Genomic DNA, 26,798 nt, shown 5'->3' on the forward strand with positions numbered 1-26,798 from the left:
GCAATGCGTTCCTCCACTTTACCAGCAATCACCCTTGGAAACAAAAGAAAGCTATTTTTAAAGGGCAACTAGTGAGGGCCACACATATGTGTAGTACGTTGTTAGATTTTGAAGAAGAATGTGTTAACCTAAAAAATATGTTTCAAAATAGGGGTTACCCGTCGGACCTCCTGGATAATCTCATTGAAGAAATTTCCTTTAAGAGGAATTCAGGGTTTTATAAACCATTATTACAAAATCTCTCACAGGGTACCCCTATAATGACTTCTGAGGTAGATATTGAGTTAACTCCTAATGATGGTAACCAAATGGTAGAACAAAACAATATTAAACAAGGGCATTGTGGTTTGGCTCCACTTGACTTTAAAAGTAGGTTTATTTTGACCTACAACAAACATGCTCAGTGTATGTGTAGCATTGTTACGAAAAACTGGGGATTTATTTCAAATAATGCCCAATTTATTGAAACCTTAGGGATAGCCCCCTTGTTCGTGTTTAAAAGGGGTAAAAACCTAAAAGAAATGTTACAAACAGGGGATTCATGTCCTAATTTCTCTAGACAAACGGGAACCTTTGCTTGTGGTTTCTGTCATTGGTGTAGACTGTTGAAAACAGGAAACTCTTTTAAGATAAGAGATAAAAAATATTACATTAAACACAAGATTTTTTGTGATTCCAAATCAATAGTGTACATCGCTTTTTGCAATTGCTGTTCGGGCTTTTATGTTGGTAAAACGGATCGGAGGTTCAGAGACCGTATTTACCAACATAATTATGCCATTAAAAAGAAAAAAACTGACAATGCTCTTTCCAAACATGTGTTAGAGAATATTGGACACAGTTTCTCATTCATGGGAATAGATGTAGTGAATGTTGGGGTTCGGGGTGGTCCGCAACCACTCCTCTTAGAATTAAAAGAATTGGAATGGCAGCTATTATTAAATGCCTTTTCCCCACCTGGCCTTAATGACATGTGCAACATTTCTGTGTGCTTAAAATATAAAAGTTACCTTAGGAAATAGGATAGGCAACCTCAGAAAATTTTATGGGAGGCCCTTTAAAATGTTTTTTAAGGCTCCGCGTGGTTTTCCTTCTTAGTATATGGTAGGAATAGGGTAAAAATACCCATCAATTGTGTTTTAAATCTGTCTTAAATGTGGTAAGGCATATGCTTACATTGGTATGCTTTATGAATTTATTATACGTAACTTCTATTGGAGAAATGTTGAAACATCAGTATGGAAACATTAGTGAAAATCATTAGTAATTTTAAATTAATATCATATATACATATATATATTATTTTTTTATATATCCCATACATTTTTTATATATGAGTTACCTTTGTATACTTTATAATTTTGGGATTATTAAAGTAAAATGTATGTAACATTAGTGTATATTTAATGGGGAGGATTCAAACTAGTCGGGTAGAAAATAAATTCTCCCCGACTAAGGTTTTTATGTAAAAATGTTGAAAATTAATTTGTTTATTTTCTTTGGGAGAATGTATGTGTGATGTTGCTAAGGTATCACTTTTTAATGAAAACAATTTATTTTTTTACCGTTGTCAAGGATATGACATCATGGTTGTAGGATTTAAATATGGAATGGCGCTTTCTTTTATTGTCTGATGAAGCTCTTACTTTGTGGGAGCGAAAACGGTCTTATTAAAATACGTTAACGAAATTTGTGTTCTGTGGAGTCGGACTTGCTTGCTTTTTGTGTTTCAGCGTTTGGTTTCTCTCTGTTGGTTGCACTAGATCTTTATGTAGTGGTTAATATGATGCTTTACATTTAGAAAGGACATTTCACTATTTTTATGCAGATTCGCCTTTGGAAACTTGTGCATTTCTATTGCGTTTTGCTGTCTTTCTCTATTACTATCTCATGTGCAAATGTGTTTTTTTTTTTTGCCTGTTTATAGTATGCCCTGGCTTTAAACTCTTCTTGCTGTTTCTGATTTTATTACTCATATTAATCATGTAATCAAACTGTACATTGTCGGTTTATTTCTATTTATTTTTTAATATTATTTCCCCCAAGAAACCCCCCCCCCCCCGAAAATGGGTTCTACACAGTACAGTTTACCCAACCGTCAGAATGTAGATAAATAATAGATAAATGTCTTAAAAATAGTTTCTTGAAATTCTGGAGCAAAATTATTGAGTACATGCGCCAGTCTGATAACACAGGGAATTAGCGACTTTACCTGCAGCCTGTCTCAAATAGCTTCCGAAATGATGACTGGTCAGACAGAGCAGAATAGGACTGTATTCTGCCTTTGCAGCACCCTGTCTTACCACCATGATTACCAAATCATAGAGACCAGAAGGCCAGCAAAAGTGGCTTCAGAATAAACTGTATTGTAATGCATGCCATCGCTGGAATTATGCTTACACACACACACACACACACACACACACACACACACACATATAAGGATAGGGTTAATAAGGGTGCTAAATCAGGGATGACTTTGCGGTTTCCCATCCATTCTTCCAGATTACATCTGAATAGAGTAATGGAAGTTCTTTGCTTTTTGTGGAGAGGCATATGATTGCAAAGAAGTGGTATTCTCTGTGATACATATCTGTCCCTCTAACATGTTCAGTTCATGTTGTTGAAGAGACAAAGATCCCCTCAGCAGATGTATATGCCACCATTGGACTTGCAGATGTGCAGTAAGTCTTAGAGGATGGGATCTTTTGAGGCTTAGTATGCAAGGTAGAGATCACCACTCAGTAGCCTTTATGATACTGAGAAGAGGGCTTTGAGACAGTCCCCTGATTTTCTGTGATTGACCTAATAAGTGCCAAATACAGTGTAAGAACATGTCCTTTGATGTAGACGTCATACCCTTGTTAATAAGCTGTGCAATGAAAAAAGGGCTTTCTTACAGTAATGGATACATGATGATAGAAGGCAGTTTTGCTGTCCACATTGGTTCCCAGGTCCCTGACTACTGGATCGATTTTCATGTGTGTTTTGTCAATATAATAGTTACAAGGAATGTCATGCCTGCTTAAGGATATATTATGCATTTATTAGCATGTAGTTTTAGTCCATGCTTATGACACCAGCTTTTGGTTTGTGAAGGGAAGTCTTGGAGGATGTTGGAGTCTCCTCTTTAGAGTTTATGATCAGCTGCACTCTTGATCAGTCATAAACCCTTAACATTAGCTTTGACCTCCAAGAAGTAAATGCCAAAGAGGAGTTTCCCAAACACTGAACCCTGGGGTGCACCACTAGTGACATGTCCTTTGGAGGAGGTAGAGCCACCTCCACTAATTTCCCTTGTTTCTCTTTGTGAGCCACATTTCTGTCCAAAAAGTTACATAGGGATTAACATTTAGCTGAGAGAATTTATCAGTACCTGAGTGTGGCATGATGTTGCATACCTTTGCGAGTTCAAAATGTGCGGTGTCTACTGGTATTTCTTAATTCATTGCTTCAGTAATTTTTCCAAAGTCGTCAACCAATTTAAGTGGGCAGGCTCTGCTCTTGACAAAACTGAAATGACTTGGGTCACAAGCACATAGGTTACTTTTGGGTCTGGATTTACCGGCGCCCATTGACTCCCCAGCTTTGTTCAGGGGAATGACTGTTGCTGTTCTCCATCCATCTCGTACAAAGCCTGTTTAGAAGCTTATACTGAATAGCCTCTGTAGGGGGATTAAGAGGTCCTGTTTCAGACTGGGTAATAGGCAGCCCAGTATGTTATCTGGCCCTACAGAAGCAGTGATTTTAGCGGTAGAAATTGCTTTGATTAATTGTTTTTAGGAGATCTGAGGAATGTAGGTGTAGATTCAGGTATGCTGTGTGGGAATGTGGGAGGGGAAAGGGGGTGAAGGTTAGTGCTAAATGTATCCACTAGTGTGTTGGCTGTGTCCTCGGGGTTTGAGTATGTGATATCATTTACTGCTACCTCTGTGCTGTGCTGGACATTGATCTGAGGTTTTTAACATAGATAAAGAAGGCCTTCTAGCTGTCTTTTGCCTGAGTACACATCTAGCTTTCTGGATTTGACCAAGAACTAGAGCTGCTTTTTAAGTTTCACAAGAGCATTTTTGACATTTTAAGAGTTCTTTTATAATTCCATGCTGTGATTTTTATTTCCTTTTATTGTAAACTCTTTTTGTATTTGAGTTCTACCATATGGGTTTATTGTTAAATTTAGCATTGTAGTTATTGTGGGGAGGGACAACTGCATCTTTGCAGCTATTCACGTGTGTAGAATTTAGCAGTAAAAGATTCCGCATATGCAGTGGGGTCATCAAATTGGAGGTGGTGTTAAATTTAGCCAGGATGTCACGCAGTTTTAGTAGGTTAACCTTTGTAAAACTTCTGAATACTGAGGTATTTGATGCTTCCAGCTTAAGTCTTATGGCGAATATGACTTTTTTATTCTTTTTCTGCTGCCTTCCCCATGCCGTCACATATTGAACGATCACTGCTGATTACACCCTTCCCCATGCCGTCACATATTGAACGATCACTGCTGATTACACCCTTCCCCATGCCGTCACATATTGAACGATCACTGCTGATTACACCCTTCCCCATGCCGTCACATATTGAACGATCACTGCTGATTAGATCAATTGGTTCACCTGTACAGGAGTGAGAGCTGCTCAGGACATGGCTGACAAGAGGATTTGTTTTTATCTTGACTTAACTCTACTTCCTTAGTGATGGATATGCTAATTTGCTGAAGCTAGGGTCTTCTTGAAGAGTGTGCTTCAACACATTTTAAAGTGCACATGCACTGTTCAGCAGATCCAGGTGTACATCTCTGGCCCATAGTCTCCTTATTTTGGCACTCATCCTCCAGTGAGGCATCAGCATTGCAGCAGACAGGCCAACATCTGCAACTGAGTCCTACCTTCTTTGAGGGTCTCCTTCATTGCCTGGGTCACTAATCAGACTTGGGTTGGCTGGTTTGCAGTTGGACTTGCATGCTGTATACTGGAGAAGAGGATGCATCCTTTTCTACTGTTTGATATTCTGAGACTGATAACTGTGAACTCCAGAATAGCCGAGTGAGCAAAAATGCAGACTTGTTTGCATCAACTCCGAGATTGCTCTTTCTCTAAATATTTTCTTTTTTCCAAGGACTGTGTTCTCAGAGTTGGTATGTAGAAGTTTGGGAAATGTTGGCATGCAAGCAAAGGGGGCCTTGCCCCCTGCAAAAATAATTTTAAAGGAAGAAGAATGATGTTGAAATGTGTTCCTGCATTATTGCATTTTTTTTTTAATTCCCGGAATCAGTATTATGAGTCTCAGAATTACAATACAGAGCCAGCCTTTTCCCTCCTTTGGCCTCAGTTGCTTGCTGAGCTCCTTGTATAAGGAACTTCTGCATGTGTGTATGTCCCATGATGGGTTTTTAAACAAATGTCTGCATGCAAGTCCCACAGCAGGTAGTGTATAGGCTGAAGAAGGACTTTCATCTTTTGCTGCCAGATTGATAGTTACTCGTTGCACCACTGTAGACAGTCCCCTGCAGGAGTGCTAGACATTTAAATGTGAACCGACTCTGTGCTTTATGTGCACTGCATGTCATGCAATTACTTCCAAGTTAGCAGTAGTCCTGTATCATTAAGGGGATGGCTGATCCATTACCCCCCCATCCCCCCATGCACTTTAATTATGAGGGTGATAGTACTGCTCAGTTTGCTTTATGCTGAAAGTTTCGATGATGTCTCTTTTTGTCCTTTGTTTCTTCTTTTTCCTTTGGCCACCATCAGTATGACAGAGTCTAATGATCAATTTAATATGTTGAAAATGTACCTTTCCATGCAACCAATTGTGTCTTTCTCCTACCAGGCATGCTACCACAGTATCAAGTTTAGTTTTATAATTTGCAGCTGACCTTGTTTTATGATATAGGAGTATGATCCAGTGCTAGTGTTCCCGATGACAACCGTCACGCTTTATAAATAGTCATATCAGTGAGGAAAACCGTTTCTCATTCATTGTCATATTTCAGTAGTTAGGCACCTTCAAAACATTTTTAAAGCTGATTTCATTAAAACAGTGCCTCCTCTTCACTTCTAATACAGAACCTTTGGGAGAAGCAGATGAAAGCCGAGATGACCCCTTTGATGAAGTATTACGTTAACTGGAAGAAGCTGAGAGAAAAGGAGATACAGTTGGAGATTTCTGGCAAAGAAAGGGTAAGGATAATGCATGGTTAAATGTTATTTCTGTAGAGTGTGGCAGCTGCTAGGAAAGAGGAATGATCTTATAGTTGCGCATTTACAAATAAACTAACTTTACTTCAGTAGACTTGCACCTTTAAGTGGAAACGTTCAGCTCATTTTGTAGGTCAGAGTAAAAGTGGGACTAGAACATCATATTTTGTATCGTGCTTTGAACAGATCACAGTAGTAAAAAAAAAGAAAGTTCAGTGATGATACAGCAAGATGTACAGCTACTTGCTTTTTTATTCATTAATAATTGCTAGAAGAAAATCTGAAAAAGACGGCAGAATTGCAGAAATGCGGATTGTGATTTTCAGGTGTTGCTTGTCTCATTCACACCACTTTTACTGTGGTTATGTCAGAAACATTGCAAACAATAACATCTTACAAATATTTCATTTTTTCCTTAAAAAAGTGTAGCCTGGCTTTGTGATGTAGTTGAAGTTAATCTATTGCATCATCCCCCAGCAAAGTTAATATTAAATCACTTTCACCGTAGCAACAATCACCCATGTGTTTCATTGTAGTTTGACTTGTATATTGCATAGAAGCTGTGCCAAGAGCATCTGAAATCAGTTATTTTGCTACTTTTAACAATGAAGTAGCTCATTCCAAGTCAGTAGTCAGATCACAACTCGTGCGCAATTTCATCTTTGTAAACTTGGAGTTGTGCACCAAGATTCTTAGTGGGGTGACTTTTGTTAAACAAACCAGTATAAATTAGTAATAGGTTTCACACACAATTTGTAATAGGTGATCTGAAATGCACTAAGTACACCTGCAGTATGATGCTGCTTTTTGTGAACTGTAGTGCTCATTTTCTTACAATTCCCTGACACAGGTATGTATCCAAATGATGTATTGCTGCATCTAAGATGGTGTCTAGGCAGCATATAACAGTAACTCTGATGTATCCAGTCCCTGCAAAATACCGCACTGCTGTAGAGGATGCTTGGTATATGGGCATTGTACTTGAAAAGGGTGAACCTGCAATGCTGTAAATGGATATAGGCACATCCAGATGTTGATGGCTATAGTGTCTAAGCAGGATGTGACACATTATACACAGCTGTACCCACAAGGGGCAAATGAGACCATGTGGTACATAGGAGAACACAGACCAGCACATATACTCACACAGCTGTGCAGTGCATGGTAGTCACTACAATAGCAAGCAGTGCCATTAGGTACCCAGTTGGTCTGCATAAAAGGAGTGAGCACTACCATAAAGGACACTGTCACGTGACAGCACCATGTCAGATATATCCACCTGAGGTGTGAGATGGTTGCATGCGGTACAGGTGACAGCAGTGGTATGTATTATCAGTGCATAAATCGCACTTTATTGTCCAGTAATGAATTAAGGGCAGTCCATTTAAGTATGGCAGACACCTGCATATAGATGAAGTTTTCAAAAGCTATTTCTGGTCTTGATGTTGTGGGAGGATGTGGTTTTGACAGAGGGCAGTGCAGAAGAGGAGGTAGATGTGGGACTGCAGAATAGTAAAACTGCATTTGCAGTAAAAAAAAAAAAAGTCACAAGTATTCATGTGACATGTAGCTGAAACAGTATGCCAAAGGGTTCATTTACACCTTGGCTTTCTCTGTCTTGTGGTTTTTACTACATTGTATGTGTGTGTGTTTGTGTAAGACCTTTTTACTATCTGGATTGGTGTTTAGGATATTTTGCAAGTAGCTTAATGTTTGTAGATGTCAGGCTTGTTTTTAAATACCGTGTTTCCAAAGTGTGGCCAAATAGTCCATTTAAGCTGTATTAATGAACTCTGAAAAAGGATGAAACATAGCATGTTTACAGCTAACAAGTTTGGCTTTAATGGCCAGTAAAGACTTGTAAAAAGTCATCAGTGGCTCAGTAGTCATGTGACTAAAACACTTGGAGAAGCATAGCTTGCTCAACCTGCTCCCTGTGTCGCTACCACAAACCACAGCCCTGCCCCCTCAGATCTTCAAGTCAAGAGTAAAAAAACAAGTGTAGTGATTGGCTTATAGTTAGATCCACATACCTGATGACGTTCTGCTGAAGAGCAAAAAAAAAAAAAATTCATCCTTTCCTTCTACTGGCTCACCAACCAGGTGGCCAGATGTGTAACCCCCCCCCCCCTTTCCTCCTGCCCCAGCCTTTGTCCCCAACCCTCCTTTCACACATTTTATTTTAAAAAAATAAAAATAAAATAATTTCTTCTTTTAAACTGTAGCAAACAACCTGCTATAAATATAGCAAACAGTTGCTGCCATATATGTCTTGCCTGCATGGAGTGCTACAGCACTCTAGTTTTAGTTAACAAAAGGAAAGAAAGAAAAGGCATTCTATAGTTGGCACTCTTAGGATTTCCTTTTCGTAGCTATCAATACCATCACAAAAATCTTGTGTTTTTGTAGCTCATGCACTCTGTAGATAGAAGTCATACTCTAAGAAGGACCTAAATAGTTCTAGTACTGCCTAGTTCATTCATCCACTCACCTGGTTCAAATCTTTAAGGCATTTTTCTTGCCATTACACCAGCCCCCCTGAACTGCCCCTTCTGTGATTCATTCCTTGGTACCATGGGCCTGTGCCCTCACATGGCCTGTGGGTTTTTCCCCCACTTTCCACAAAGAGAATGACTCACACTTACCATGTATGTCCCAAGACTAGGGGTAAGAGCTGAGCATGGAGCAGATGATCATCTAGGCAGGTATAGAGGAATTGTTGAATATTCTAACACACTGAACCCCAAGGTAGCTAGAATTCCTGCATTTGATACCTAAGAAGTTCAGGCTTTGAGTGTTTCGGTTATAACCATGCTATGAGCCAGGATTCATACAGGCATTGTATTTATTGCCTGGACAAAAAGAATGACACCAGTCACTGCTGTAATTGTCAGCATTTTATAGGTTCATAGGTAGGTACTAGGCTATTGGCCCTAGGGCCTATATAATCCTAGCCAAAAAAGGTATCCTGGCTTTTGCCACCCAAGAAAATTATTTTTACCCAACCACCTGGAGATGGCACAGGTAGAAATGCTGTAAGCCTTCCTGACTTTACTGAAGACAGCAGTTGCACTCCATGGACCATTGACAAGCAATTAGAACATTCTTGTGGCTGGCTTGCACCTGTGGACCATTTGTGCAGGTTTTGTGAAGTACTTGAGCCAAGGTGTCTTCCTCACCGTTATATTTTATTATTAGGTGGATGAACAGAGCATGATGATTTGTGAAATCTGTCAGTCATTTAAAAAAAAAGTCTCTCCCTTTCTCTTTGCACCTGCTTTTGACATAGTCTGCTCTGAAATAGGTATAGCCGTCTTTAAGATTCACTCTGTAAACTGGAATTTCGAATGAATATTTGCGGTAGATGCCAGAGGTGGCAGTTACAGCTTGAGAGAAAGAGGCCACCTTCTCTTGAAAAACAAGGACCTTGTTGTGCATACTTTGCTCATATTTCTTTTTTTGTTTGTCTTTGTCCTCTAGTCTATTTGGTTTTGTTTCATCCACATCTTTGTATTTGTGAATGTACCGAAAACGTTTCTACCCCATTATGTGGCTTATTTATATGTAAACAGTGAATGGGGTGTGTCTACATCTCCTTTGTAAATAAGTTTTATCGAGGTCGATAGGCCAGTTACTGAATGTGAGCTGGAGTAATCCTTGCTGTATTTTGACAGCCTGCTTGACCCATCCTTTTCTCACTTGCTGTTTGTATTGGCATAATGCCTTCACCATATTAAGCCATGGACTGGAACAGACTGGTTCACGCCCCATAGGCTGAAAAAGCTGATGTATCTTAATGTTTCACCACTCCCATCCTGCTCCTTCAGTTACCTTGTTTGCTAATCAGACTTGGTGTGCTAGAGCTTTTGTCATTGCTCCAGCCGTATGAGCCACTGAGCTGGTTGGATTTCCTGAGTGTCACCAGTAAGGCATTCTGTTGCACGATCTGCTGTAAAATTAGAAAAGTAAAATGCATTGTACTAAAGTCTTGATATTAATCTAGCTTTTGTGGCTTTAACAATGTTTTAAATGTGAATTGAATCAATGTAACATTTTTTGAGCTTTTCTGTTTTCTTCTGTTCGTAGCTTGAGGACTTAAACTTCCCAGAAATAAAACGGAAAAAGCTACAGGACAAAAAAGAAGACGACCGCAAAGAATTTAAGGACCTCTTTGAGTCTGATAGTGGTAGTTCAGAGGATGAAAACAGTGGATTTAAAGTAAAAGGTATAGTAGAAAAAAATCATGTGCTAGTCTTGTTTAATATCCTTGTTTTGCAATGTTTAATTATTTTTCTGACAGTCATTTTTGAGAAAATATTGAACATTTATATCTGAAATTCTGTTTCCTGCTTTAACACAGGATCATAGTATGAGTGAGCTCATTTCACCCTCGTTTTTAGTCGGATCATAGGATGAGTGAGCTCATTGCACCCTCGTTTTTAGTCGGGTCATAGTATGAGTGAGGTCATTGCACCCTCGTTTTTAGTCGGATCATAGTATGAGTGAGCTCATTGCACCCTCGTTTTTAGACGGCTCATAGTAGGTGAGCTCATTGCACCCTCATTTTTAGTCTGCGTTATTTATGACTGTTGTCAAGGCATTAAGAGGAAGGAGGACAAGGAGACCTGGTGGTGGAATGAAGAAGTACAGGAGAGTATACAGAGAAAGAGGTTGGTGAAGAAGTGGGATTGTCAGAGAGATGAAGAAAGTAGACAAGAGTATAAGGAGATGAGGTGCATGGCAAAGAGAGTGGTGGCGAAGGCTAAGGATAAGGTGTATGAAGAGTTGTATGAAAGGTTGGACACTAAGGAGGGAGAAAATGACCTGTACCGATTGGCTAGACAGAGGGGACCGAGCTAGTAAAGATGTGCAGCAGGTAAGGGTGATAAAGGATAATGAGGGAAACTTACAAGCGAGGAGAGTGTGTTGAGCAGATGGAAAGAGCACTGAGGGGCTGATGAATGAAGAGAATGAGAGGGAGAGAAGGTTGGATGATGTGCGGATAGTGAATCATGAAGTGTAGTGGATTAGCAAGGAGGAAGTAAGGATAGCTATGAAGAGGATGAAGAACGGAAAGGCTGTTGGTCCAGATGACATACTTGTGGAAGCATGGAGGTTTTTAGGTGAAATGGCAGTGGAGTTTTTAACTAGATCGTTTAATGAAATCTTGGAAAGTGAGAGGATGCCTGAGGAATGGAGAAAAAGTGTTTTGGTACTGAGTTTTAAGAATAAGGGTGATGTGCAGAGTGTAGTAACTACAGAGGGATTAAATTGATCAGTCACAGCATGAAGTTATGGGAAAGAGTAGTGGAAGCTAGGTTAAGAAGGGAGGTGATGATTAGTGATCAGCAGTATGGTTTCATGCCAGGAAAGAGCACTACATATGCGATGTTTGCTCTGAGAGTGTTGATGGAGAAGTACAGAGAAGGTCTGAAGGAGTTGCATTGTGTCTTTGTGGATTTAGAGATAGCATATGACAGGGTGCCAAGAAAGGAGTTGTGGTATTGTATGAGGAAGGCGGGAGTGTCAGAGAAGTATGTAAGAGTGGTACAGAATATGTACAAGGGTAGTGTGACAGCGGTGAGGTCTGCGGTGGGAGTGACGGATGCATTTAAGGTGGAGGTGGGATTACATCAAGGATCAGCTCTGAGCCCTTTCTTATTTGCAATGGTGATGGACAGGTTGACAGACGAGATCAGACAGGAATCCCCGTGGACTATGATGTTTGCAGATGACATTGTGATCTGTAGTGAGAGTAGGGAACAGGTGGAGGACACCGTGGAGAGTTGGAGATATGCTCAAGAGAGAAGAGGAATGAAGGTCAGCAGGACTAAGACAGAATATATGTGTGTGAATGAGAGGGAGGATAGAGGAATTGTGAGGATGCAGGGAGTAGAGGTGGTGAAGGTGGATGAGTTTAACTACTTGGGATCAACAGTTCAGAGTAATGGTGAGTGTGGAAGAGAGGTGAAGAAGAGAGTACAGGCAGGATGGAGTGGGTGTAGAAGAGTGTCAGGAGTGATTTGTGACATATGAGTACCAGTAAGAGTGAAAGAGAAGGTCTACAAGAGAGTAGTGAGACCAGCTATGTTATATAGGGTTGGAGACAGTGGCATTGACAAAAAGGCAGGAGTCAGAGCTTGACGTGGCAGAGTTGAAGATGTTAAGATTTGCACTGGGTGTGACGAGGATGGACAGGATTAGGAATAAGTATATTAGAGGGTCAGCCCAGGTTGGAAGGTTTGGAGACAAAGCCAGAGAGGCAAGATTGCGTTGGTTTGGACATGTGCTGAAGGAGGGATGCAGAGTATATTGGGAAAAAGATGCTAAGAATGAAGCTGCCAGGTAACAGGAAAAGAGGAAGGCCCTAAGATAAGGTTTATGGATGTGGTGAGAGAGGACATGCAGGTAGTTGGTATGACAGAGCAAAATGCAGAGGACAGGAAGAAATGGAATGTGGCGACCCCTAACTGGAGCAGCCGAAAGAAGAAGAAGTGCTCCTTCCTGACTTTTACAAACATGCAGATCATTGAGGCTTGCAGGTCACCATTAATTCATTCATTCTGCTGTACTTGCTGTATTTGTTTCAGAGTCATGGGGGAGCCAGAGCCAGTCTTGGCAAGCAGTAGGTGTAAGACAGAGAATCTGTTCTGGGTGGGATGCCAGTCTGTCACAAGACACACAACCTGCACACCTGTGAGCAGTGTACCAGGTACTAACAAACATTCGAGTAGTGGAACATTCACTGAAAACCCACATGGACATAGGAAGGACATTGTAGACTCCACACAGACTGCCTGTCTAGGATCCAAGCCAGTGAACCAAGTGCTGTCAGACAGCAGTGCTGAATGAGATTATCTACCTTCTGTGATTACCCAGCAGTTGCAAATTTATTCTGTTTTATTTTTTTCTGAATTTCTTCACCCGGTCTGTGTCTGAAAATTTTGATCGGTGTGCTACCGCAATACACAAACTAAAATAAAGAAAATGGCAGACGCCTGTGTCATTATCTAAAATAAAGAACATGGCAGACGCCTGTGTCATTATTTTCATTCAGCAGGTTTTTAACTAGATGACATCTGTAACCTTTTCTTATTAGTCTTTCTATTGAGGATTGTACCTCCTGTCTGTGGCAATGTAGACATATACACAAAGGTGGGGGATGTTTTGTCTTCCAACAATTCAGAGCAGAGTAGCTTTTCCCAGTAAGGTGCTGGAGTGTCTCATTCATCCAGTGTCAGTTTTAAAATGCACCACATACAAAGCTTGCTGCGAGGTGTTCTCATTAACCTTAACATTTAGTGCTGTCAAGCGTACAATGTTGGCCAAATTAATAGAAATATTAACAAATAATGGACACTTCTTAGTTTCTTTACTGATTTTCAGTCTGGCTTTTTCAGAACTCCTGCGAACAGTTGGGATTAGTATTTTGCTGGCATTCGAGATTGGGTAACAATGCCTGCTTTTTCAGTTTTTACTGTGGTCGCATTATAACATTACGCAGAAACTTTGTGGTTGGGACATATATTTGGACAGTATGGTGGCTACATTTGTATAGGAATGATATATAATTGGATCATCTTGCACCCAATATTGGTGAACTGTTGAAAGTGTCTGTGTTTGGATGTAGTATATGTGAAACGGAATATAACTTATGGACATTTTTTTCAAGTTTTTTTGTAATATGCTATATACTTTGATGTCACAACAATTACGAATGTGTATTAATACCAATTGTTACTTAAATGTTTCATCTTTGGGTACATGTTTGGCAGTACTATTAAGACGTCAGAGCTTGTTATTCTAGCCTAGTTTGTGTTACTGTTTAGACACATTTGGGTGCTTTAAGTGGGATAGTAATGGCTAGAAACCCTAGTTACATCAGTTGTGTGTCCCTGTGCTATAATATTAGTAATCTCTCTTTGTTAGATATTTTTCACCATATGTGCTTAATAATTGGGACGGAGTGAGCAAACAAATATGTTAGGTATACTTTCTGTAGTCGCTTTCTTTATAATAAATGGGGGTAGTTGGATTTCTCACTTTTTTGGTGGTTAACACTGAACAGTCTGCCTGTCCCTGGAGGAGTGGTTACTACCTAGAAGCTGTAGGTTCTATTGGCCATTTTGGGTCAAATCTAAACTCCTTGATCTCTCTCTCTTAAAACCCGGCTGCCTCGTGGTTTTGGCATCTTTTCAGGCTTGCTAGTTGTTGCTGAAGCACCTACCAAGGGGAGAAAACGCTGAGAGAAGAAAAGGAGCCACTTTTGTGATTTTAAGTATTTTCTTCTGATTTTTTGTTAAGATTTACTGCTTTGCTGCCTACTTTTTGGCATTTTCCGGCTTGCTAAAGTTTATATCTGTAACAGTAACAGTACTTGGAACACATCTAGAGCCTGTTTACTGCATTTCCATTTATTGCACTGTTGTGATTATTTTGCTGCTTGTGTATCTCTGCTACTTTTAAACTACAACAAAAAGAAAAAGAAAAAAAAAAATCTTGTTTTTTTTCCCACTTTCTGAAAGTTAAGAAAGTTCAGTTACAGATTTGCTGTTCTGAACTGTTTGGAAGTTTCTAGAAGGCAAGTGCTTGCTTGGGCTAAAGGGAAGTCTCTGTGTTCACCAGTGGGAGTGGTTAACACTGAACAGCCTGCCTGTTTCTGGAGGAGTGGTTACTACCTAGAAGCTGTAGTTTTTTTGGCCATTGTGGGTCAATTCTAAACTCCTTGATCTCTCTCTCTTAAAACCCTACAACTCTCTTTTCGCACGGTTTTGCGCACTGAGCAGCGTCGGGCAGCGCCACCTAAACAGGTTTAAACTATTCCAGGCTCCACAAAGTCTGCTCTTCACTTTTTCCGTTAGAACTGTTCAAACTCTCAAAGTAATCACTCTGTTCTCTTTCTAAAGCCCTGCACTTGCTCAGCTCTTATTAGGAAACACTAACTAACTAAAGCACTACACCCTCCTTGACTTCTCATAAGTATTAGGCTCCCGATTGGTCCTTCCTGATCAAGTGAAAAATCAGTTCCCTTCCCTAATCTGATTAGTAAAAAAACAGTTCCCTATACTGATCTGGTATGTCCAAGGGTCATTTCAAGATTACTCTCCAGTCCAGCTGGTGAATCTGGGAATTTTGAGGCAATGTTACAATTGCCTTATGTACACAGACAACCCTCTCCTCCTTCCAACCAACTCTAATACATGTGAGAGATACAGTTACACAGCCAAACTGGAGGCAGAGCTCTCTCAACCCAAGAATGGCACAGTCAGTCAGGAGGAAAAGGTAACCACCCACACCACAAATCCAGTCTCACACAGACCTATTGCATCTGCATACCCAACACATAAACACACAAAAACATACTCGGAGGCTCTAAATAAAAATCTGCCTAAACAGCAAAGACCTCCTAAGCAGATATCCAAGCAACAGCCACCCCTCAACAATACCCACGAATCACATATCTCACAAAATCAGTGTGCCTCACAGTCACAGTCCTTAAGGCCAAACAACACACCAAATACACTTGTTATAGGGGACTCTGTTGTCCGGCACACTGACGTCCTGCTCACCAGACTGAACAAGGAGACGGTCACTGTAAGCTGCCTGTCGGGTGCCAGGATCTGCCACATAACGCAAGCACTCGGGTCACTCCAAAGCAAGTACAAGTATGACTCCGTCATTGTCCATGCTGGTGTAAATGATCTGAGACGTACCTCCCTGGACTACATGAAAAGAGACATAGAGGAGCTCTCTGACCATGTAGGCCAGGCTGGTATGACCCTGACCTTGAGTAGCATCTTGCCCTCACCAAGAATGATGCCACAGTATAAAGACAAAATGATCAGTTTCAACATTTGGCTAAAGTATTGGTGTCATTCAAAGGGGATCCAGTGTCTGTCAGCCTGGGATGACATGCTCGGCAAGCCATGTTGCTTCGCTAGGGACGGCTTGCACCTGTCACCCTTAGGCTTTCGTATACTGGCCAAGGCTCTTGCCACCCCCATAGTGCCTTTTTTAGGCAAGGCTCAAAGGACAGACCCACCTCCATAGACAACCCAAGGATAAAAAAACTAAAGGTAATGCTACTCAATGCCAGAAGTCTAAACCTCAACATGCACGCAGTCGAGGCTCTCCTCAGTATGGAGAAAATCTATGTCTGTGCAGTAACAGAAACCTGGTTCAAGGCTCCTGAGAGTACCCCAGCACTACCAGATTATAACTCATACCATGCGTTTCGGCCCCAAAACTCAGACGAAAAACAAAAGGAGGGGGGAGTATCTATATTCATCAAAGATACCTACACCTCCAGGTTAGTGGCACTGCACAAAGCATCGGAAACCGTCCATGTGCAACTAACAGCGGGCAAAACTGCTCCAGAACACCCTCCCTATTACAGGAACCCCACTTGGCATTCCTGAGAACACTGGAGAATATGAAGGTCTCTCAAAACACTATGTTATTGGGTGACTTCAACTACCCAAACATTGACTGGGAAAGCTACTCAAGCCCAAACACCCTCGCCCAACGGTTCCTTGAATTTATAAACTCTAATGCAATGGAACAACTGGTCACCACTCCCACAAGAGGGAACAACATATTGGACCTGGTCATCACCAACATGGGGACTCTATGTTCCACACCAGAGGTAAACCCCTCATTGGTAAGATCAGGCCATAAACAAATTTCCCTGGACATCCATATCCCGTCCCCACCCCCAGCCAGGGAAATCACTGTAAAGAATTTCTCAAAAGCCAACTTTGCACTTCTCAAGACTGAGGTGGAATCCTTCAAAGCCCCTGGGCCAAAGGATAATACAGCCCAATCCGCAGAATCCTTTACAAATGCATTCTATGAGCACCTGCAGGAATGCATGGATTGTGCTATCCCAAATAAAACCAAGACTCACTCCTCCAAAAACAGGAGACCAGTCTGGTGGACCCCGGCCATAAATAAGCTATACAACAGAAGGAGGAAGCTACTACATGACAGAGCAAAATCCCAAAAAGGGAAGGCATCTCTGATCAGTATTAGCAAGAAACTTCGATCCCTCATAAAATCATCAAAGGCCAGTTTCGAAAGAAAAATTGCCCCAGACACTAAAGATAATCACAAGGCCTTCTTTAGTTATGTCAGGAACATGGGCAGAAACTCCCAGATATGCTCTGAATTGTTGCATAATAGTACAAAATATACCGAACCTACAGACATAGCCAACATCCTGGCAGACAGATTCAGCTCAAACTTCTCCCCCCTTCCCCCCAAAGGAGCAAATGCCTATCCCAACTGAATGTAACCTCCCTGACATCACAGATGCACAGGTGAAAGCTGCCCTCTCCAAAGCAAAAAACACAGCATCTATGGGACCGGACGGTGTCCCAGGCTGTGTCTTACACAAGCTCCAAGAAGAACTGAACCCTCACATTAAGTCACTGTTCAAACTTAGCTTTACTACAGGATATGTACCCAAAGAATGGCGTACAGCTACAGTGGTCCCACTCCACAAAGGTGGTGCCACAATGGACCCCAGAAACTATTGCCCCATAAGCCTGACTAGTCTGGTCTATAAAGCTATGGAGCGTATTTTCTTGGAACTCATAAACAAAGACATTGGGAGCCTCCAGACACTGGACCCTACCCAGTTCAGCTTTAAGGGCATATCTTGCCTCTTAAACCTAGTTGATTTCTTTGAAACAGTTGCCAAAGCCATAGATGAGGGCAAGGTAGTCCACACAGCCTACATGGACCTTGCAAAAGCCTTCGACACAATACCCCACTCGGGTATCATAAATAAGCTTACCAGATTAAATATCAACCCCTGTATCACAAGATGGGTTGCAAACTGGCTCAGAGATAGAACCCACATGGTCAGAATCGCAGGTGCCATGTCCGAATCCAAACCAGTTACAAGTGGCGTCCTACAGGGCTCAGTTCTGGGACCTCTCTTGTTCAGTATATACTTCTCTGAGGTTCAGGCTAACACGGGGGGATTATGGCTGACAAAGTTCACAGATGACTGCAAACTGAGGGCCATAATCGAATCTCCAGCTGACACAAGCATCCTCCAAAACGGTCTCACAGAGACGGATGCTTGGTGCCAGAGCCACGGCCTCAAGCTAAATGCTACAAAATTCATAGTCATCCCCTATGGGAAAAACAAGGTGCCCACAAATGACCACATAGGTGGTAATCCATTAAGTACGGAAGAAGTAATTAGAGATTTGGGGACCAACGTAGATAGTAATCTCTCCTTTGATAATCACGTTGCCAAAGTGGTTAGAAAGACCTTCTATATAGCCCCCCTTATCACGAAAGGGTTCGCATCTAGATCAAGAGAGGTCATTGTGCCCCTCTACTCGTCACTCATCAGGCCCATAATTGAATACAATGCCCCTTTTGGGATGTACCTTACCCGACACCTGCAGCAACTGGAGAGACCCCAAAAGTACCTCACCAAGAAGATCATGGGCTACAAACAGATGTCCTATGCAGCTCGACTAAAGAAACTCCAGCTCTACTCAGTTGCTTACCGCCTACTCAGAGACGATCTATGCCTGACGTACAAAGCCATGTAAAACCCAGAATTAATGGACATGCTCCACCTCAAAAAATCCAAGTCCCTTAGAGCTACATGCTCCAGGGACCTAAACCTCAACACAAAAATAAATAGGACATGCTGGAGGGACAGATTCATTTCCCAGAGGCTCCCCTCACTCTGGAATAGAATCCCAATTCATGTTAGACAGAGCCCCTCGCTAACCCTCTTCAAGCAAAATCTGGACGCGTGGATGGGAAATCACAAATTCACCCCTGGGATCTCTTCTGTGTCCCTGCTAGACAGAGGCACAGTAAACTAATCTTAAAAGGGTACCTTCTGTGACCTACTTTACAGAGGCACAGTAGGCTAATCTAATAGGGAGATGGAAGCCAAATACACTCTGGCTAGGCTTATAAATGCCCTAGGGCAGATAGCCTAGTATCTACCTATGAACGGTTGATCCCTGTTGAACCTTCATATTTGATTAGAAATATTTGCATAGTGAGGGTTGTAATTGGCTATATCTCTCACATATTGTTTTTTTATTTATAGATAATATAGCACCCTTGGGGCATAGTTTTTGAGCAGATTGTCAGTCCTCTGGTGTAGCATTGGTTTATGGGTGTTCAGTACATTTATACTATTGAAGTCATTGATTTGCAAGTTAACAGATTGTGAGCTTATTGTCATGGATCTCGAGGTGGTTTTGAAAGGCATTTGTGCCGACAAAAATGACGTGCGGGTTTTTGGTATTTCTATTGATGGAAATAATGTTGATGAACAGAACGTTGATCCAGTTGATGGCTGCAGTCTGGTTTTCAATAAACTAGGAAAGAGCATAAAAACATTGCGAACAAATATCTGGCACCTCAAGCTTTTTAAAGCTTACCAAAGCAAAGATATTACACCTAGAGGTCTTCGGGTTAAGATACAACCTGTTGTGGGCAAGATGGATGATATGTTGTTGCAGGAGTGGAGTCTTGCTCAACAGATTGCATCCATGTCATTCGTTCGTATTTTAAGTTCATATTATGAACGGATGATAGATGTGAATATTGAAGATGTTAAGAACTTGTGTGGGGAATTTAAAATGGATGAGGGTCAACCTCAATATTCTCTCTGCCTCAACAAACTCACAAGGGAGCTATTTACTTTTGAGAAGCAAATTAAAGAAAAGAAAATACGGAAGTTCAACAGGGACTTGACTGATTAACAAAGGGGTAAACCCTTTGATGCTCAGAAAATTGTTAGGTTTTCTGAGACCAGCAAACCTGTGGGGGGGACCAACAGAAAGAGACCTAGGTCTATTCTCAGGAAAACAGGGAACACATACAGCAGTACTTCTGCAGATGAGTCCTCAGCTACAGACACAGAGTGTGTTAACATACGAGACTCACCTGATCAGAAGAAACAGCATAGTTCAGACCTCCCATTAGACATGGCAGGAGGAGGGGTGGGAGAAAACACAAAAATAGACACAGTGGAGGGTTTGCTTCAGACTCTAATGTCCCAGTAGTGAATGCTGATTATAATATTTTAAACATCTCCACTGTTGAAATTACCTCTGAACAAAAACAACTTCCCAGTAAAGGCTTAAATTATGTTGTGGGCTTTTTTGTGGATGAAACCAGTATGGTTTCTGATGTACAGTATTTTTGTCATAGACTGAATCTAAGACTGTTTTTTGGTTCTAGAGATGTCTCTCAAAGATCGACTGACTTTGTTTCTAAAATCTGATTTTATGCCGCCTATGAATAAGCACGTGTCCATATTTCAACAGGCTGTGCTCAGGGATATTCATTTTGGATTGAGTCAATGTACCCCACTTGGTCACAATCTCACAGTTGGGGAATGACATGCCTTACAGGAACTTAAGAATAACAAAGATATTGTGATATTACCAGTTGATAAGGGAGGGGCAGTAGTCATCATGAATATGGATTATTATCTGGGGGAGGGAAATGGACAGTTGTCCAACCCTCGACACTACATGTATATGCCTATTGACCCCACACCCAATTTCAAAAGGGAAATTGATTCTTTCCTGAATAAGGTTGTCGGAGAAGGGATTATCTCAGATTCTGTGAGATTACATTTGACTGTTTCGGATCCACAAAAACAGATACTATACTTATTACCAAAGATACGTAAATCTCTGACAAAACCCCCCTGGTAGACCAATAGTTTCCGGTTATGGTTCACTGACGGAACCTCTCTGTTTTTCTGACCCAATACTTGAAGCCCCTGTTGAATTTGATTCGTGCCAGAATTCAGGATATGACACAGTTCCTTAAAATACTATCGGATACCTAGCAGGAGCCAGATTGGCTTCTATGTACCCTAGACATAAAAGCTCTATACACTAACATTCCCCACTGGGCTGGGCTCCAAGCCTTACACTACTGATTGGATCGAGCTAATTTGTATCCAGCCAGTTTCAATACATTATTAATATGTATGTCGGAGCACGTACTTAAAAATGTGTTCTATTTCCAGGGGAAATGTTTCTGGCAAATTCAGGGTACTGCGATGGGTGCATCTTTTGCACCCATCTATGCGGACCTGTTCATGGCATACCTTGAGGAATAGTTGATATATGACCCCACTCATAATATCTTTATGAATGAACTTGATATTTGGAGGAGGTACTTGGATGATTGCTGGTTGGTGTGGCGGGCTGACAGGCAGTATTTATTGGAATTCGTTCAGTACTTGAACAACAATAAATGGGGAATAGAGTTCACACTAAATTCAGATTACCATCAAATCAATTTTTCTTGATGTGACAGTTATTAGAAATTGTGACAACATACTTAGAACTCAGGTGTTTTGTAATTATCCCCAGTATAACAATCTGCTTTTTGCCACTAGTATGCATCCGAGCCACACCATCTGCAACATCCCAAAGTCCCAGTTCTTATGTATAAAAAGAATTTGCTCTACACCGGAGGATTATGTTGCATCTCAACAAGATCTTATTAATAGATTTAGAGTCAGGGGTTATAAACAACATGATATTATATCTGCTAGCAATTGGGCCTCAGATTTGGACAGGATGCAATTATTGGATTACAAAGACCAAACGCAGAGGGTGGAGTGTGATAATATTAGATTTGTAACTACATATGGGCGTAACATAAATTTGGTTCGGAGGGTTATTTCTAAACATTGGAATGTATTAATGGCGAATGATGAATTGCATCATGCTCTTGGTCCCAATTGTCGGTTCTCATATAGGAGAGGAAAGACTTTGGGATCGCATTGAGAGCCTGTTTTCAGCGGAGGCCCAGGAAGAAATGCTCCAGATGCATGTCTTTGGAATGTGGGAGGAAACCGGAGTACCCGGAGGAAACCCACGCGAACACAGGGAGAACATGCAAACTCCACACAGAAGGCACCCCAGCCGAGAATCGAACCGGAGAACCTATTGCTGTGAGGCGACAACGTTAACCGCTGCACCACTGTGCCGCCCATGAGGTAGGCCACACAAGGCTAAGCCTTCCGATGACTCTACCACTAAGCAGGCCGTCAGTTCTCCGGAATTCAGTGAGGCTCCTTCGCAGCCCTTGATGCCCAATTCAGTACCTTCGCAGGTCTCTACTGAGACCCTTTCTGAGTCTGGTATGTTGCAGAAATCTTCTTTGTCTTCCGAGCCTTTGGTTGTCTCAGCCTTGGTTGGGTCCAGAGCCGCAACGCAGGAACCGGCTTCCGAGGAGGTTTTTCACACTACCAAATCTACACAAAAAAAATCTTCCTCTCCGACTAACATTTCTGTCAGACCGATGGATACTCTTAGCCTAGAAGCAGGGCCACTCCTAGGAATACTACATCTAGCCACCATTTTACTCCTGCTCCACCACCCCAAGCTCAAATGCTTAAAATGGCAGAGGATCTTATCACCCTTATCAGGGGTAGTCAGGCCCCACCTTCTAAAAGGAAAAGAACTTTCTCCTGAAATACTGACGGAACAGGATTCTCAGGAGTCTTATTATTCAGATTTTGAAGAGAAACAACAAGCTCTGACTGCTTATGAGGATTCAAATGTAGTGGAATCCATTCCTTTTGCCTCCCCACCCGAAGATCTTTCCTTTGGGGAAACCCTTCACACCCTCAGGGGACATTTCCACTGGGTATCCCAGGACTTCCCTCAGTCTAAGAAAAGACTAAGAGAGTTTCTAGACCTGCCCCAGCACAGACCCTTGGCCATCCCTCCAATCTTAGAGGTGGTTGATGATGTCTTCCATGAATCCAGCTTAACTCCTGATGCCCTCCCACCTGCTCCCAGAAAACCTGACAGGTATTACAGAGTACTGGATTTTCACAAATACCTGTACAGACATCCTGCTGCAGACCCGGAGGTCATTACATAGGGACCAAAAGGAGCTAAGGCTAATTCTGCAAAGAATCCTATTCCTTCTGACAAGGACTCCAGAGCTCTGGACAGATGGGGTAAAAAAGTATACACCTCTGCAACCTTAGCTCCACTCCACTGTCAGTTCCATATGTTAAACTATCAACAACACACTTTGGAACTATTAAATCAAAAGATTTTAGCTTTTCCTGACTGTGCCAATTAGAAAGAGTTAGCAGTTTTACTGCACTCTACTTGTCAAGTGGCCAAACACTCTTTACACTGTGGATATGATGCCCTAGAAGCCTCTAGCAGGGCAGCAGTGTCAGGATCTATCATTAGGAGACATGCATGGTTGAAGGAACGACCTCTCCCTGATCATGTCACATCTAAATTACTTGATGCACCCTTGGATAAGGACTACTTGTTTGGAGTAAAAGCAGAAGAGGTGCTTAAAAAGATGGAAGACAAAGCAAAATCTGTGCAAACAGTAAAATATTTCCTTTAGGTACAACCTCCTAGGTTCAGCAGGAATTTTCCCTCAAAACACTGGTCCTTTCCTGCACCTAGCAGACAGGGGCAAGGTAAGCCATGCAGGAACAGACCACCCAGACTCCTATCCCAGGGACCGCAGAGAACCAAACAGTGGACCACTTCCACTCCAAAGACGGGGAGTTCTAAGCAATCCCTCTATGGCAAAAACTCTCAATGACTCCCTCTCCCCCTCTGCCCTCTTTTCATTCACCAAGCCTAGGAGGAAGACTCTCCCTCTGCAAAGAAAATTGGCTTTCTTTAACAAAGGACCAATGGATCTTAAAGATCATTTTTCAGGGATGCAAATTCGCTTTCAACAAACTCCCAGTTCCAAGAGGGTACCCAGACTTACCTCCAAGTCAGTGGGCAGAGGCATTGAAACAAGTCCAAACTGTAATATTCCAAGGGGCAGAAAAACTGGTCCCCTCAGATCAAACAAGCAAAGCCTTTTATTACAGACTATTCCTTGTTTCCAGAAAAGAGGGCACTTGGTGCCCCATTCTGGATCTATCCATTCTGAACACCTTCCTGGTGGTCCCCAAATTCAGAATACTAACTTTGCAGCAGGTGCTGCCTCTGCTGACAAAAAAATGCCTGGTTAGTTACCCTAGATGTAAAAGATGCCTACCTCCACATCCTCATAAGGGAATCCTGCAGGAAATTCCTTCACTTCAGTGCAGGCTCACAACACTTTCAGTTCTCTGTGCGCTACCCTTTGGCTTATCTACTGCTCCCAGGGTATTCACCAAATGCTTAGCCCCGACCATAGCCTTTTGCAGACAGAAAAATATACAGATTTACCCTTATCAGGATGACTGCCTCATTCAGGCAGATTGCAAAGAAAAGCTACTCAAGGACCTCCTCTTTGTCAAAACCCTCCTAACCTCCCTAGTGTACACCATCAACGAGAAGAAATCAAAGCAAGCACCCTCCAGGAAGATCATTTTCTTGGAAGCACTGCTGGACACAGCATCCCAAATGGCCTTCTTATCCCCAGAAAACCAGAGCTTCCTGCCTCTCCGTTTTGACCAGCTGGCTTCCAGAAGTCACCTCACTGTGAGGAAGTTCCTATAAGCCTTGGAGTACATAGCATCTTGCATCCTTCTAATTCCTCTGGCCAGGCTTCACGTGAGAAAACGTCAGTGGTACCTAAAGAACCTTTGGTGTCAGCACTCAACCTCTAGAGACCTCTCTCCCTTTGATCCCCTGTATAAGGGCCGAGTTTCTCTGGTGGGCAGGGTCCTGTGCCCAGAACCAAGGGTCTTTCCTTCACCCTCCACCCAACCGTGCAGACCATTACCCCCGACGCCTCATACATAGCTGGGGACACTCACCTAGAAGGCAGGTGCACCCAAGGTCTTTGGGATGAGCAGCAACCTTCCCTTACACATCAACCAGAAGGAAATGATGGCAGTACAAAAGGCTCTGTGACATCCTTCAAACCTCATCCCAAGCCAGGGGTTCTCCTTATCAAAACAGACACCACAGTAATGTGGTACATCAACAAACAAGGAGGGACCCAATCTTACCCTCTGTGCAGGCTAGCCACGAACCTATGGCTGACGGCCTCTTCCATGGGACTACACCTGATAGTCCAGTACCTACCAGGGATCAACAACACCCTGGCAGACCACTTAAGCAGAAACTTACTGGACCCTCACGAATGGCAGCTCCACAGAAAAATCTTTTTTACAAATCACTCAGGCGTGGGGGACTCATGAGGTGGAAATCTTTGCTTCATGTCTCAACTATCAGCTGAAAAAAAATTCTGTACCAAGGGGCATCACCACCTAGCGTGGAAGGTGGATGCCTTGACCTTCTCCTGGAACACCCTCTTTGTATATGCATTCCCTCCTCTGCCTCTTATCCCTAAGGTACTGATCAAAATAAGGGAGGAGAGACCAAAGGCCATCCTCATTGCTCCAGATTGGCCCAGAAAACATTGGTACCCCTTACTGCGCAGCCTGACCTTACAGCCTTCCAGGCAGCTTCTCCTGATCTCAGACCTCTTAACCCAGGTCGGGGGGGAAATGCTGCACACAGACTTGCAGATTCTGAAACTATCAGCATGGCTAATACTCTAAAGGCAAACAAGGGGCCCCTGTTAAGCAAACAGGTCCTAGACATTATCACAGAGGCCAGAAGGCCCAGCACCAGAAAATCTTTCGCAGGAAAATGGAAAAGATTCTGCTCCTGGAGCCAGTCCAGGGGGGGGGGCAATACCTCACAACCTTCCATCCCTCTAATCCTGGACTACCTAGCAGAACTACTTAATAGTGGCCTGTCCTTCTCCTTTATTAAAATCCACGCCTCAGCAATTTCAGCTCATTTTGATAGAGAACAGCCTCTGTTCTCCCATCCTTTGATTAAACAACTCCTCAGAGGGGCTTCTAATATCAGACCTCCCAGAAGGCCACCCACTCCAGCCTGGGACCTGAATTATGTTTTGGAAAAAATAACTTTGCCACCCTTCAAACTTGCTGCTTCAGCAGAACTAAGTACCTCTCCTGGAAGACTGCTTTTCTCCTAGCTATCACCTCAGCCAGAAGGGTTTCAGAACTTCAGGCACTGATGGCCATTGAACCCTTCATCACCTTCCATGCAGAGACAGGGTCTCCCTAAGGACTAATCCCTCCTTTATGCCCAAGGTGGTATCTAATGTAACTCTCAATCAGGCCATACATCTAGCCACCGGAGGGTGGCCTAATGGTGAAGGTCTTTGCCTTACAAACACAAGGTGCAGGGTTTGAGTCTTACAAGGGATAATTGGCTAGGCTTAAAATGGCTTGCAAAGGCAGTTAGCTTAGTACGAACCTATGAACCTATAACCCTCAAAACAAGGGGGAAAGGATTATTCACTCACTAGACGTGCACAGACAGCTAAGATATTTTCTGGACCATACTAAACCCTTCAGGAAAACGGACCAACTACTTGTCAGCTTTGCCCCCGGGGCAGAGGGTAAGACTATTTCCAAACAAACTATTTCCAAATGGATATCACTTTATCCATTTCTGCTGCAGATTGTATAGGACCCCCCCCCCCCAAGTCTGTTTGAACCCTTTCCACTAGGGCAGCCTCCACTTCCACAGCATTCCTCAGAGGAGTTTCCACCAGGGACATCCTGAAAGCTGCCACCTGGACTTCTGTCTATACCTTTACCAAGCATAACCACCTACCTGT

At 42.3% G+C, this 26,798-nt stretch overlaps 1 protein-coding gene across 1 annotated transcript in view; it reads left to right on the forward strand.

The window, feature by feature from the left end:
• The window catches only part of NOC2L (NOC2 like nucleolar associated transcriptional repressor), a 1,272,638-nt gene that overhangs the window by 1,029,026 nt on the left and 216,814 nt on the right, over positions 1-26,798 (forward strand). The window contains exons 16-17 of the mRNA XM_044063595.1: positions 6,066-6,179; positions 10,284-10,422. Of these exons, the coding sequence (XP_043919530.1) occupies positions 6,066-6,179; positions 10,284-10,422 (253 nt within the window). The remainder of the gene's footprint in view (positions 1-6,065; positions 6,180-10,283; positions 10,423-26,798) is intronic.

This window comes from Protopterus annectens, chromosome 2.part1, assembly GCF_019279795.1.
Source record: "Protopterus annectens isolate FY-2018-M chromosome 2.part1, PAN1.0, whole genome shotgun sequence".
Lineage (NCBI taxonomy): Eukaryota > Metazoa > Chordata > Ceratodontiformes > Protopteridae > Protopterus > Protopterus annectens.